This window comes from Chenopodium album, chromosome 7, assembly GCF_948465745.1.
Source record: "Chenopodium album chromosome 7, dcCheAlbu1.1, whole genome shotgun sequence".
Lineage (NCBI taxonomy): Eukaryota > Viridiplantae > Streptophyta > Magnoliopsida > Caryophyllales > Amaranthaceae > Chenopodium > Chenopodium album.
Window position 1 is genome coordinate 70,783,345 of NC_137840.1, and position 15,002 is coordinate 70,798,346.

The 15,002-nt window shown below is 34.6% G+C and overlaps 1 protein-coding gene, 1 long non-coding RNA gene and 1 pseudogene across 2 annotated transcripts; 1 reads left to right on the plus strand and 2 right to left on the minus strand.

Moving 5' to 3' along the window:
* Positions 1-185: 185 nt before the first annotated feature.
* Positions 186-5,357, minus strand: LOC145639378 (uncharacterized). Its single transcript, XR_014114876.1, has 4 exons — positions 5,161-5,357; positions 4,897-4,940; positions 3,491-3,603; positions 186-1,072 (listed from the first exon to the last, which is right to left on the minus strand). It is a non-coding gene; the product is annotated as an uncharacterized LOC145639378 (long non-coding RNA).
* A 1,906-nt stretch (positions 5,358-7,263) lies between these two features.
* LOC145639377 (purple acid phosphatase-like) lies at positions 7,264-10,907 on the plus strand. The gene is made up of 8 exons (XM_081690604.1): positions 7,264-7,626; positions 8,302-8,502; positions 8,661-8,772; positions 8,975-9,204; positions 9,606-9,744; positions 9,912-10,132; positions 10,222-10,343; positions 10,481-10,907. Exons 1-8 carry the CDS (start codon positions 7,444-7,446, stop codon positions 10,680-10,682), a joined length of 1,410 nt encoding a protein of 469 aa, XP_081546730.1. The 5' UTR covers positions 7,264-7,443; the 3' UTR covers positions 10,683-10,907.
* Positions 10,908-12,528: 1,621 nt separating this feature from the next.
* LOC145639380 (dehydration-responsive element-binding protein 2D pseudogene) lies at positions 12,529-14,957 on the minus strand (annotated as a pseudogene).
* Positions 14,958-15,002: the final 45 nt, after the last annotated feature.

Consider the following 15,002-nt stretch of genomic DNA (forward strand, 5'->3'; position numbering starts at 1 on the left):
GGGGGGGGGGGGGGGGGGGTTAGGTCAATCTAGCTAGCTCCAAAAAGTAATTAGAGTGTTATTAGATGAATCATTCCCTTCATAAGAGCTCGAATGGTATAGGGATATCAACCAGTGCAGGACCCATGTTTAACAAAAAGTTAATGATTTATTTACAATTTTGTCATTTGATAAACAAAGATGATAATCTCGTAATTTTTCTTTGAAAAAAGATGCATAACATTCACATGACAAGATAAATATGGTCTTAGAAAGTAGTGTTTCAGGTCTTTGCAGCTAACAGCTAGAAATTTGATTCTTCTTTTCATCCAGACAATAATGTGGTAATTCCAACATAAAATAAAATAAAATAAAATAATAAAAATAATAATTTATAAACCCCTTGATCTGAGTGCATCATTACATAAACATAGTTAAAAGTAAAGTGAAAATTGGTTGTTTGACTGTTTCTAGTCTTTCTACTACAGAGCCTAAAGCATAACAAGCCAAAATGCAAAAGTAATACACCCTCCCCTGCTATAGTTACAAAGAGCATTAAGTTCTGAGATTAGAGAAGCAGCCTGGATAGCAGCAAAATCAATCAGCCCTGATAAGGTCCCGAGTATAGACAGAGACCAGATCACTTGGTGGAGCAAAGTGATGGATCCCTCTCCTCCGCTTGCGTCCTACACATATTTGCTAGGCCATGAGCAAGAGTACAAGCCAACATGTCCTTAATCAATGCTCCCAAATCGTGTTCAATGTAGGCTGCTGGATTTTTCAGCATGTATTTCAAGGCCTAAGCATCAGTTTCGAGCTCAATATTTCTCTCCCACGCAGTAGACAAGCTTTCTCTAATGGCTAGTAGCTTGGCAGAAGCAGCACCTATTATCTTGAATTTGAGCGAGTAGGCTATTTCCCAAAGACCTTTGTCACATCTAATCACCCCTCCACCACCTGCATTATCCATAGCAATCCAGTATCCATCCATGTTTCATTTGTAATACCTTTTTGTGGTGGCGCCCAAATTCAGTTAAACATTCCAACATCAGATGATGATGGCTGGTTCAGACTTCAGAGTCTTCAGACCAACCTGTTTCATGTTAATAGTATTCTGATAATAAACCCAAAAACTATGAAAATAAGTAGACCGATAGAAATTTGTTTTCAAAAACAGCCATGCTCCACCAACTCACAAATGCCAGATTGATATATAAAAAAGTATCTTCCATTCTCCAGCAATATTCAAGTTGAAGTTTAACCAATCTGTAAAGTTGGTGTTGTAAACAAATGCAGATCAATATTTTTTTTTGTAATTTTTTTCAAACACTATGGACCAAAAGGCAAGGCTTGTTGGACAATCCCTAGAAAGGTGAAGGTAATCTCCAACAGGAGCATTACAACGAATTCAAGCAGGACTAAAATCTGGGTTTTTTGTGCTAAAACACTAGCAGCAGGAAGAAATTTCCACAATACCTTATATTTGAAAGGGATATGACCTGTTGTTTTGAATGCAGCCTCGAAATGGTTCATTGACCACTTATGAGTTTTCCAAAACTAAATTTCCACATTCTCTTCCAAGAGAAATTATTTAGGAAAGTATTACAATGTAAGCTCTACATTAAGGGTTTTAACTTTCAGCGATACATTTAGTAATGAGTTTATATATGGAGTTGCATAACCCTATAAGCCTAAAGTCTTTCATGTAAGTAGGAGCTTCACTAAAAAGAAAAACAAGACGATCTAAGTCCATATAACTTTTACTGAACAGATATTATTTTTACCAAATATTATTACGTTAAGGTAAAGAGAACATGGCCTAATTCTCCCAAATAGCAATCTAATAAAATATAAAGGTTTTGATTTCAGATAATCTCCCGCTAATTTCAAGTACATATCTTTTCTGATTTAAGATTTTAAAATATACAGACTATTATATCAATGCAATTGGCTAGGGAAAGAAATCATAGGCTCAAATGTGATAGCAGCTCAGATATGGTTATAAATCACAACTGATTTTAAGTCATTTATAATATGTAGGATTATCGTATCAACGCAATTGGCTAGGGAAAAAAATCATAGGCTCGAATGTGTAGCAACTCATATATGATTATGAATCACAATTGATTTAAGCCATTTAACCTATTAAGAAAGAAATCAGGCTCGATTTCACATCTTTTCTTCTTTAGAAACCTCATATCATAAAACAGAAAATTGAGAAATCAAGGCAAAATAAGGTAGTGGGAAAATGAATTAATATCCATAGTGATAAGTAAAATCAATATAGATCAGCATCTAAATTGATAATTTCCTTAAATTATCTCTCTATATTCACAATTCAATGGCAACTGACTTAGTCAAGGGGGTGAAATCCAAGACCGGGAAGTAAATCCTGTCTACATCATCGCCTTTTGAAACCAAAAAAACATTATAAATTCACAGCTGCTCTCTGCATTTTCCATCGCAGTGGAACAGCAGACCAAAAAGTTACAAATACAGGTCTCTCATCTCTTACTTTTCCTGTTAACTACACATATTCATCAAAATCTCACAAATTTTTTAAGACATGGAGAAATTTAATGCATTGAATCCCAATGCTCAGCCATGGGAGCCAAAGCTTGAGAAAACAAAGATAGAGGATAGATCCATTTTTTTCACCTTTGCAAGAAAACGTCCCCTGTCAACCCATCAGGTCACCAATTTCTTTGCAAGGTATGTATATATATACATGCCTTCATTTGCTTGACACTAAAAATTAGTCTAAATAATTTTGGGTAAACATTACGCATATGTGACCAGCCTGCACCGCTTGATGAACTGGCTAGCTGAACACTTTTTATATTTTTCCCTAGAATCTAGTTACACAGAATTGCAACTACTTGTGAGTTAAGAATGGTTAAGATGTTAAGTCAATCCTGTGCAAAACTACTAATTTTAACAAATGTTACTATGATTTTGTAACTAACTTTCAATTTTATATTTACCATGTAACCAGAAATTATGGTGACTGCATTGAGCAGATTTATGTGCACAACCCCAACCCTGAGCAACCCCCTTTGTTTGGACAGGTGGTTTTCACTAAGTGCACAGTACCGGCAATGATTTTAGGGGGTCAAGAAGAAAAGCGTTTTGTAATAGATAACAGGACATTATTTTGTAAGAAATTCAAGCATTAGGAAGCAACCAGGCCCAGCAAAACTTATATTGTAAGATTGAGTCATTAATAAGATATTTTAATGTATATAGTTTGGTTCAAGTATACAAGTAAGAACTCCTGGATGCTTATAATAAATTTGGCCGTATCACTGTCACAATTAGCCAACATTTGCGAAAGGAAAATTTGAAATTCCATATTAAAGAAAACAGTAAACCACTGTTGTGACCTTACTCTAACCTGAGCATTCTAAGTTCTAACCCCTTTAAGCCAGATAGACCAAGCAAATAAGTAATAAAACAATATGAAATGCATTATCATCAAAAAGGAAGATATAAAGAGCAAATTTTAGCTTACCATGATAGTATTGTTGAATTCGTCCAGCAGTTTCTGTTATCCAATCAGCTTTAAGACTGTTTTTCACAACGCCATTGTCCTCAATCAATCCTCTGTGTACAATTTCTACATACCTAAATTTGTAAAATCGCAATATCAGCATTAAAATATAGATTTGATTATTTGAGCAATAGCAAAATTCAGAAAAAAAGTTTAAAATAGTATGAGAGCAAAGTTGGGAAGTAAAGGATTTGGTCAAATTAGAGAATGTAGAGGGATCAAAGCTTGCAACTTTCAAGTCATAATCTGGCAATTACAAACTCATAATACGGAGTAACTGTATGTTATTTGCCTCAACATAGATTAGACAGAAGATCTGCAATTGAAAGGTGTTTGAATCCATATGCTAAGCAATGGGAACCAAATCTTGACAAAGAAAGAGTAGACGATATAAGTCCATATAACCCTTTTTTTCCCCACATTCTCAAGAAAATATACACAGATAGTTGTCAGGAGCTCAGGATGTCAGGGTATGCATGCATCACCGCTAGAAATTTTACACAACTCGTTTTAAAGTTAACATTTCGCATTAACAGCCACCATTTGTATCTAGCCACCTGATCAATCCTTATATTCTTTTTTTTTTAAAGTTAAAAACCCTTGTATCTCTTTACAATGAGGCTCCGTTTGGTTTAATGTAAAACAATTTTAATGAAAAACTAGTTTTCATGGAATAAATAATTTCAAGAAAAAACACAATTGCAAATTAGTTTTCCTTTGTTTGGTTACGTACAAGTAAAATTTAAAAAAAAAAAAAAAACAAAAATAGGAGTGGGGATGTGAGGATGGAGAGAGGGAAGTAAAAAAGGAGGTAAGCGGGAGGGAGGAAAATGTGACTTCCTTTGTTTAGTAAAGGAAAATATTTTCCGTCATTAAGGACAAAATTTTCTACCTTTGGGAAAATTGTTTTCCACCCCTTCACAAACCAAACAAAGGAAAATGGGAAAATCATTTTCCATGAAAACATTTTACATCAAACCAAACGAGGCCTGGATGTCATCAACTAATGAAATTTCAAAGAATTTCACAGCATTATATCAAAAACTTCAGAATTACTAAACTTTTCAGCTTCTTCCTAAGCATATATCACTGGTAATATACTGAAATGACTTATATACACCTCAATTTAGAACTATGGTATTCTCCAACAAAGGAATACCATTGATTGAAATTTGACAGAATGCTAGTAAAAAGAAGAAAGACACCCTTGGAAGTTGGAATCACTGTTATCACTAATCTAGCAATATTGTCACTAATAGCTCTTTATAAAACACCATATCACAATATAGCAAGATTTTAACCAAGAAAAAAAAATGGAATTTGAATTTGAACATAAATTAACAAAATTGAGTGCATCAAAGTGTTACCACAAATGTGATTGATTGAAATTTAAAAGCTCCATTCTCCATTTCTGCAATTTCCCAAAAACAAATTTGAATCAAAGATCAGACATGTTAAAGTAGAATAAAAATGGGAAATTTGTGAAATGAAAATCAAAACTCTTAACAATAACTAATCAGCCAAATAAACCCATAAATATTCATGTAAATCATGGAATTTTCATCTTACTTACCACTTACAATAGTGAATTGAAAGGGCAATAATAAGGAAAATTGCAAATAAAAACATACCAATTACCAATTACGGAAAGATTTTCATTTTCCGGTGAAAATTCTCGGACGAAGGCTCGAGCCTAGCATTACTGGGATTTGCCAGATCAATGGAAATTCGTGCTGTACTTCAGAGGTATTTTAGGTTGAAATCCTTCAAAAACATGAAGATTGGGACTTGGGAGATGGGTATGTATTTAAGTGGTGACACTTTTGGTTGAACTTAAAATCCTAAATCCTTCTTAGTACCAAGTCTAACATAAACAATTTCTTACTTGAAGTGGCTCATAAGGTCATTAGGTGCACATATCTTTACATGCACCTAAGTCGGCTAGGTGTATATAAAAGATGGTGTTATCTCCGGGTAATCTATATCACTGATGTCTATGAAAAATTAATAATCAACCTAGTTATACAAGTTCTTTCTTTCAAAAAAAAAAACCTAGTTATACAAGTTTGACTCTTGGAGAATAGAGGAAGGAGAATAAGAAAATCTCCGCCTCTAAGAATTGCAATTGATAATCAGGCTCTATCAACTATACCATGCATGGTAATCATTTACCTAAAATACAATCTACTTTTTACTACCAGTCTACTACTAATAGGTAAATATGCATAGTTACAAATCATAATACGTAGCCTTAATTTACAACATTAATGAGATACCCCTTAGATTTGTGTGAAAGGAAAAAACTAGTGTTTGTTTTTGTAGAAAACTCATTATGTGAACGGTAGGTTAATAGACTAATATGACAAAATACTATTTGTCTATTTGAGGCGGGTTCATATATTTTCGTGTTTTGTCGATTTTATATTGCTCCTTAAATTTTAAGTCATTCCATGGTTTTCCATGTAAATTTTGTGTAAGCATAGTGCTAGATAAGAATGGCTAACTTTTTCATATTATATGCAATTGGTTTGGTTGAGACGTACCCAGTATTTGGTTGAATATATGTTGCACTTTTGGGGCCTTAGATATTAGTGCTTTACTAATTTAACTGATATCAAAGAAATGTATTCTTGTTACTATTATGTAGAAGTGATAATCGGGTCATTCAGATCAGATTAATTAGATTTGTGCCATGATTCAGTGAAAAATTATTTGAGAACGAAAAAAGTCAAGTGATCATCCACGATATAAAATTGATTAATTAAGTCAAGTAATATCAACCGATATTTTAGATTTTAAGTCAAGTGATTCAAATTGGATAATTGGATACAAATTTGTTGGTGTAATTTATGTGGAACACCAAAAAGAAATAATGGATCTAGGCATGTACAAATAACACTTTCCTAAAAACGTTATTCGCCCCACCGTACTAACAAGGCTATGATGAACACATTTTGATCATGAGTCCCTAGAGTTTTAGAGGAAAACAAAGAAAGGGGGAGAAGAATGGGATGATCGTTCAATCAACCAGAATTGATCTTTTATAGATCAAATTTGACAGTTACATGAAAGGATAAGAACAAGCAGTTATGATAATGGTAATTGTCGTATCAACTTTTATTTCCGTGTCCGTGTCAAGTGGCTAAGTGCTAAGTCTTTGATTATAAATATATATAAGCCACTTAGCCCACTTTTCCAAAACGCCACTTAGCCCATTTCATAAATCATACCCAATTGTTTACAAATATAAACAATACATCACCTTTTTATTATTTCCACGTGGGATAGCCTCCCACACATAACATAATTATTGGAAATATTCCAACAATTGGATATTCCATATCTAGCCTTATGGAGTTGTGACCATCCACAATATAAAATTGATTCTTGAGAAAATTGAAATATGCTTGTAACTTTGTAAGTTGTATTTGTATACTTTGGTTTAAATGCCATAATAAACACAATATGACTATATGACTATATAAGAGATTGTTATAGGCCCAAATGGAACTATTTTCAGCCTCTTTAATGTGACCAAAAAAGCCTACCTACTCAAAGACCAACAATTTGATTAGTGTTAATCCCTAAATCAATCAAAAATTCAAAACCCTACTTGTATTAGTTTGGAACATTAAATCATTAATCATCAGATAACCAAAAATTCGAATAATTGGAATGAATATTCCTTCCAAATAAGGACATAATACTGCCACTTCATACATTAAAATTCCTCACAAAAAATTGATTCTTTCTCTACTTAACTAGTTTTGTGGCACCTTGTTCTTGTGCTTCCTACAGCTCAATTTCAAATAGATTATGCATGCAAAAAAAGAAAACCCACTTCAAAAACATAGATAATCTTGTATTAATTTGAAAGATTCTAGCTTTTAAGGCTTAGGTTTGAGAAGATAGAGATGTTTATGAAGTGGGTTTATGCTAATCTTGTTATTTTGCTACTAATTATCTTAAATGTTTCAGAAATTTGTGAAGGGGGTATAACAAGTAGCTTCTCAAGAAAAAGTAATGATCTTTCACTTGATATGCCATTAGATAGCGATGTTTTCCAAGTTCCTCCTGGTTATAATGCTCCACAACAGGTAATTTCTTATAATTAATTTTTTATATGTATTATTAATTTCCTAATCTTATTGCATAATAGTTTACAATTAATTCTGGGTTTTATAGTATGTAATATTCTAATTTAGCATAAATGATGTCTGATTAGTGATTAATAGTATACTAAGTTGTTAGGGTCTGACATATAGTGCTCAGCTCTACTGGTGTGTTTAATTATTAAGCATGATGATTTATTTGTGTATTCTGTGGATTTATTCATCTATGCTGGAAATTGTATGTTTTAGTTAATATCATTGTTCAAGTCATTGCAAATGAATATGTAACATGTTATTCTGTGTATGATTCTGAAACTATAAATCATTCATTGGCATCTTTGTAATAAATCTAATTCCTGTCCTTGAGAAATACTCTTAGCTGCATTTCTTAATTAAGTCGTCCCAAAATAATAGGCCACTTTCTATATACTAGAGACGGACAAATTTTTCAAAATTCAATCACATGAATAGTAAATGGGAACGGAGGGGGTATTATAGGACTAGAGGACTAAAGGAGACAAAGAGTAACATTTATTGACATACATAGAGAAATCGAAAATACTATTGGTTGAATCTTTAGACCTCCTATTATGTTGATGATCTGAAGTGAGGTCAGATCATGCTTGTTTTTTCTTATATTGTGAGTATGGTTCATTGAAGGTTCATATAACACAAGGAGACCACATTGGTAGAGCTGTGATCGTCTCTTGGACAACTCCAGACGAGCCTGGATCAAACACGGTAACTTACTGGGCTGAAAACAGCACAGAAAAGAAACTTGCAGAAGGCATTGTTCTTACTTACAAGTTTGTCAATTACACTTCAGGCTACATTCACCATTGCACTATATCGGGATTAGAGGTATACACCCGAGCATGATTTTCTTAGTTCGGTTATCAAGTTAACTTTATCAAGCATTTCCTAAGTGCATTTGGGCATGGAAATTTTCTTACTATGAGATTATGTCTTCCCTTTAAATGCCAAAATTTTAGCTTAACTTAGCATGCTGCTGGCTGTAGTTTGATACAAAATATTACTATGAGGTTGGATCTGGCAATTCATTGAGGCAATTTTGGTTCCTTACGCCACCAGAACCTGGTCCTGATGTCCCTTATACTTTTGGTCTTATAGGTATGGCTTCATTTATAAGGTTTCCAATCATGTTACTCACAAAAGTCACAACTGCCTGTTTCTGATCGATTACATGCTAAGTACGGAATTAATCAGCAAATGCTAAAATCTGTCCTTTTTTTTTTCTTAGCATTCACTGTTAAGAAGGCTAGAGTATGGTAACTATATACGTTATTTGTTGTGGTGAATTCTCAACAAGCAGGGGACCTTGGTCAGACACATGATTCAAACAGGACAGTTACACATTACGAGTTAAACCCAACGAAAGGCAAGACACTCCTGTTTGTTGGAGACCTATCATATGCAGACAACTACCCAAACAATGATAATGCAAGGTGGGATACATGGGGAAGATTTATTGAAAGAAATGCTGCTTATCAACCATGGATCTGGTCTGCCGGAAACCATGAAATAGATTTTCTACCAAAAGTGGTATGTTTCCTCAATGTTTTGCTGCTACTTCAAACAGATATCAATCTTTGCCTGCCTTTCTTAGAGTCATGGGTTACAAGTGGACATTTTTCAATGGACATCTTATACTGCTACTAACAGCTTCCTGTGTATATTATTTGCTTTAGTTTATCAATAGCTAAGCAAACAAAAAGGCTTACATATTCTTCAAAATAAGAACATATACTTTCTTTGTTTTTTTCTATCCGCCTTTTGTTATTCTCTATCTTGAACTTGTGAATTTTGGGTTCTTGACACTTGACTGCCACTCAAGGATATAATGCAAGTCGAAATCAATTATACCCTTTAAGTCTGATCCTTCTCACTCAATTCATCAGTAAAATGGTGCAACCTTAAGGGCTGAGTTTTGTTGCTTCTTGCAGGGTGAAACTATACCTTTTAAGCCATATACATATCGGTTTCCAACACCGTATCAAGCATCACACAGTACTGCCCCTTATTGGTACTCTATTAAAAGAGCTTCAGCCCATATCATAGTCATGGCATCCTACTCAGCTTTTGGTAGGTTTTTTTCATTATTTTTGTAGTATCATAGATCCAAGTCTCCTTAAATTTAGTTTATTAGTCTGGCAAGGTATAGTCATATGGTATTTCGCAAAAAGAACATGTAAATATTATAGTATGATGTTTGCTTTGTGAACTTCTTCATATACATTGTACATTTGCAGGGAAATACACACCTCAATACAAATGGCTAATGGATGAACTGCCTAAGGTTAATAGGACCGAAACCCCTTGGCTCGTTGTTGTAATGCATTGCCCAATGTATAGTAGTTACGTGCATCATTACATGGAGGGAGAAACCATGAGAGTCCTGTATGAACTGTATTTTGTCAAATACAAGGTCGACGTCATCTTTGCTGGTCATGTACATGCCTATGAGAGATCAGTAAGTATCATAAATCTATGATCTACTATCTTTCTCTTTGTCACACAACCAACACGCCCTTAACACTTTGCTTGCGTTTATTAATGCAGGAACGTATTTCCAACATAGCATATAACATCAGTAATGGTGTATGTGGTCCTGTCAGCGATCAGTCAGCTCCAGTTTACATAACTATTGGAGACGGAGGGAATCTTGAAGGATTGGTTTACGAGTATGTTTTTACTACACTTTTTTCGAATTGATAAAATAGGACTATTAAATGTATTTTGACTATTTTCACTTCAATACTTGTAGAAACTGTAGAAGAACAATTAAGTTTCATAAGATTGCTGTTTTACTCTAATGCAGGATGACCCAACCACAGCCAGAGTACTCTGCTTATCGCGAGGCCAGCTTTGGTCATGGCATTTTCGATATCAAGAACAGAACACATGCTTATTTTGGTTGGCACCGTAATCAAGATGGATATGCTGTGGAAGCAGATTCTTTATGGCTTCACAATAGATATTGGCATCCTATACAAGAAGAACCTTCGGTCGCTTCAATGTAACAAGAGTAATTCTATTTCTATATGTTGCAGCTCAGTTTGGTCATTGGCGCATATCAACATGGTTGCTAATTGGGGCCTTCCGTAAAAAATGTTTATGTCAAGAATGTTGTCTATTGTACAAGAAAATAATAGAGTAATATTTAAGATGGTATGTAGCTCTCCTATATGTATTTTGTACAATAATGTGATTAATGTATACGTAGTTTATACAATAATGTGATTACCGTACGTGCTTATTCAAATGACCACCACTCCGTATGAAAGTAGAATTTTTTTAGAAAGTAAAAGAATGTACGGAGTAAAATTGTTGGGTTGATAAACTCATGAAACTTAAATTATTACAGTGTACTTTCTCTATCGAACCAAACAATTACTCCGTACACCTTATTTAAGCATTTAATATTCCGTATAAAGTAATTATTTTATTTTCGAAAACTAAAATATCAGTATTGCTGTACGTATTACATACTCCCTCATCGCTCTACATAGTTCATACACCTTAAAAGGGCACGTAGCTAACAATTTTCTTTAAGTAAAACATACTTGGTATTATTAAAGACTTCAGATTCACAAATTGTGGGTCCTAAATCCTAATCCTAATCCTAATTGAGATAATATTTTCGGCGGAACGAAGTATGAACAGATTCCAGTAGATATTTGTAACCGCTATTCTTTACTTTAATTTGCTAAATGATTATAATAAGTAATCTTCTGCCAAACACTGTCACCATCTTATGGGTCATATGAATTTAATCTCTCCGTCTCATTCTCAAATATATGGTGCACGATAGTAGTTTATTGGCACATTTTTTTTGTTTTTGGAGTGGTACGGAGGATTGTGCTACCGTACTAGAATCTCACACAAGTTTATCCATTAAGAGTGAAGGGAACACGTAAGAGATTCTACCCTCAAACAGTGCAAATAAAGTACCTTTTATAATACTGATTGAGTAATCCTGTAATATTGATCGAGTAATCTTATAATGCTGACAAAGTAACCCCTAACACTGACCGAGTAATGATTAGTCTCACGGTGCAGCTAGCCACGTATAACATGTGTTTGAAGATATTTATACTAAAATGTTGCATCACAAATTCACAAATATGCAAAAAGTTAAGCATAACAATCATTTGAAAGCAATACGAGTACATAAGTACATTGAAAGTACAATAATACTCAGATTTTTTTAACTTGATAGTAATTTTTTTTTTAATAATAAAACAAATGTTATAATGTTTAATATTATTGTAGATATACATTGTAAATGGACTATGGAGTATATCAAATTTTGCATTACACCAACGAAAAAATCTAACATGGAACAAATAAAAAAAAAATGAAGAAAGTATGTGTAATTTTAAGGAAACTAAAAAGGTTGGATTGTATTCTATTCACCTAATTTTCACTTATCTGAACTTAACTAAATTTATTTGGACTTATTTTAACTTAAGAACTTATTTTAGTTGTCATTTGAACATTATTAGAACTTATTTTTCCTAAATTGGATTTATCTGAACTTGATTTGACATAATGAAAATAAGGTAAACAGAACAAATCCTAATAAAGTTATTACTACCTCTGTTTCTTATTATGTGCAACAAAGGGGTATTATTTGTGAGACATAAAATATTCCTTTGTTGCACATAATAAGAAACGGAGGTAGTATAACATGTTAATTATGAGAATTTTTTTTTTTTTAATTTCTTAATGTTATGAAGCTGTGATTTTCTAAGCATCTAGAATGATGGAGGGGATTCTACTATTCTAGTAGGAAACACTTGGGATTTGGGAGATTGCAAAGAGACGACTAAAACGAGTATGAGAATGACTTCCACAGTATTTTTAGTACAGAAAAAACTCTGCAACACTTTTTATATATTATTATTACCCTATAAAATTTGTACACATGTTCAACTATATATAGTAAGTCCTTTTAAAGAAAACCCAAATGATTGGGGAGAGAATTACCACCATTCCTACTTCTTTCCCTTACAAGTTACAATCTTAAACTTTCTAAATATAGAAAGTTCCACTACTACTATTTCATATTTCAATATTACTAAAAAAAGAAAGGATTAAAAAAAACTAAGGTACTTTTAATAGTCCTATATATACATATTTGTTACTCCTTCCTTACCTGTCACATCCAAGTTTTTCTTCCTCTTAAACCCTTATTCACTTGCACATTCATCTACTTCTACATATACTATATATTAGACTTCATGGTGGCTATTCTATCCCATCCCATGCCTTCAAATATGTGGCTGGTTTTTTTTGTTTAAGAAGACCATAGAAACTGGAAGCTGTCATCATATAAGTTGCCGGACAATAACCCCGGTTCGTCGGAGATTGAGAATTCGGGTTGTGGATCGATGACAGGGGGAGGAAATCCGAGGGTCATAGCAGTCTCAGCCCACAAGGAATCGTCGAGCTCTGGTAAACTTGGGTTGGAATTCTCCCAGAGACCATGGTTAACCCCAACTTCATTCTCACCAAAGCTCTCTACACTTGTGGTAGTGCTATCAGTGATTGTGGAAGTAGAATTAGTCTCCTCAATTGGAAAACTAAGGTCACTTGCACCAGAAAGAGAGCTGTTTTCAGATGAGCAACAGAGGTTGTACCCGTTCTGATAACAAGGAATCCGGACCTGGCCTCGAGCCTGAACTCGAGCCTGAACCTGAGCCTGAACATGGGTTTGGGTCAAGTTGGGAAGCTGGGGTGGGAAGACCTCAGGCAAATTCAGCTTGGCATCAGTGCCATAAAGCTTACGAGCAGCAGCATCATAAGCTAAGGCAGCTTCATGAGAGGTGTTAAAGGTGCCAAGCCAAAGGCGAGCACCGCGATTAGGCTCACGAATCTCGGCCACCCATTTGCCCCAGGTTCGCTGTCGGACACCCTTGTAGGTACAAAGGGCATTCTCAGGTCCCCCTTTGCCCCTCATACAACCCTTCCTAGAGCTAGCCTGGCAAACCTGATGTTTCTTCCCCTGTTTCTTCTCCCCTAAGCCCAGCTTGGACTTCAACATTGTAGGAGAAACTAGTACAGAGATCAGTCAATTAACTTACAACAATGAATAAAGAGAGAGAGAAAGAAAGTGAGAAAAATGTGAGTTCGTGTGTATAATAAGGCTACTGATGAGCTAAGCTGCACTCCTGGACACTATTGAGATGGGTAACTCCTCTGTTATTTATATGTTGCAATATAGGAGAGGAATATGTATTAATAAGGGTGGGAAAATTCAACTTTTTTTTCCCCCTTAATACGTGTCTACAGTGAAATCTGGATTGATAGCTGTCAGCATAAACCTGTTCATCGTGTCTCTTTAATATCTCCCTGCTCCATACAACATCCACACTTGGCAAACTGAATTTGTACACATTTTTTTTTTCTTTATTTCAAATAACAAAACCAAAACCAAATGATAAGTTACTCAGACTCAGGTACTCGCAGCAAACAGGGATACGTGTCTTAAGTGTCCGACTTGGCTATTTAGTGACAATCTTCCATGATTTTGCCTGAAATAAAGAGACGGAATCCGACACAAGTAACTGAAATGAAGTAAAGAGTCCGAGTAACATAGACAGATTAGATATATGATTTTCATTGAAAAAAAGAAAAAGAGAAAGAAAAAAGAACTTAGATTTTATTTAACTTGGCTTTTAGAGGGAAAAAGAGGGGTAAGGGTCAAGGGGTAGTGTGAATCAAAGTTTAGGTTTGGATAGGACCGATTTCCTATTGGGTGGGGTGTCAAAAAAATTCTCTCTCCTAAATTTTATATTTTAAACAAGTGTGTTTAGCAAGCAGGAGAGGATTGAGGATAAGCACACACCGGGGAAACTCAAGGCAAGTCTGCAAGGTCTTCCCTTCACTGGGTTGACAGTTTGCAGGAGTCTGCATGTCAAGAAAGATTACGTGGGACTGTCGTTAAAAAGTTCTCTACCATCATCTCTGACGTATTAAACTCTTAAGTTCAAGATTCATAGAACTTACTGTATAATCATAGCTCTGTACCTCTGATGTTTCTGAGACAGAGTGGGGCCTGTTTGCTTCGACAGTTGTCGAAGGCACGGGGCGACTGCTGGCACCTAAGACTCCTCGTCATAAGGGGTTCTTTTTTTTGGGACACAGAGTTTACAGGGTTTATTGTTCGAGGAGTTAAAAGTAGGCGCGGCCAAACCCAAAGGTTACACCAGTATATTTCTCGTATTCTGGGAAACTAATGGTTTTCAGTGCGAATGACAGTTATGTACGTTGCAAGAGATTCTTTAAAAATTAAGATGTCATAGTGGATGAAATATTAAAGGGTGAAAATGATAGTG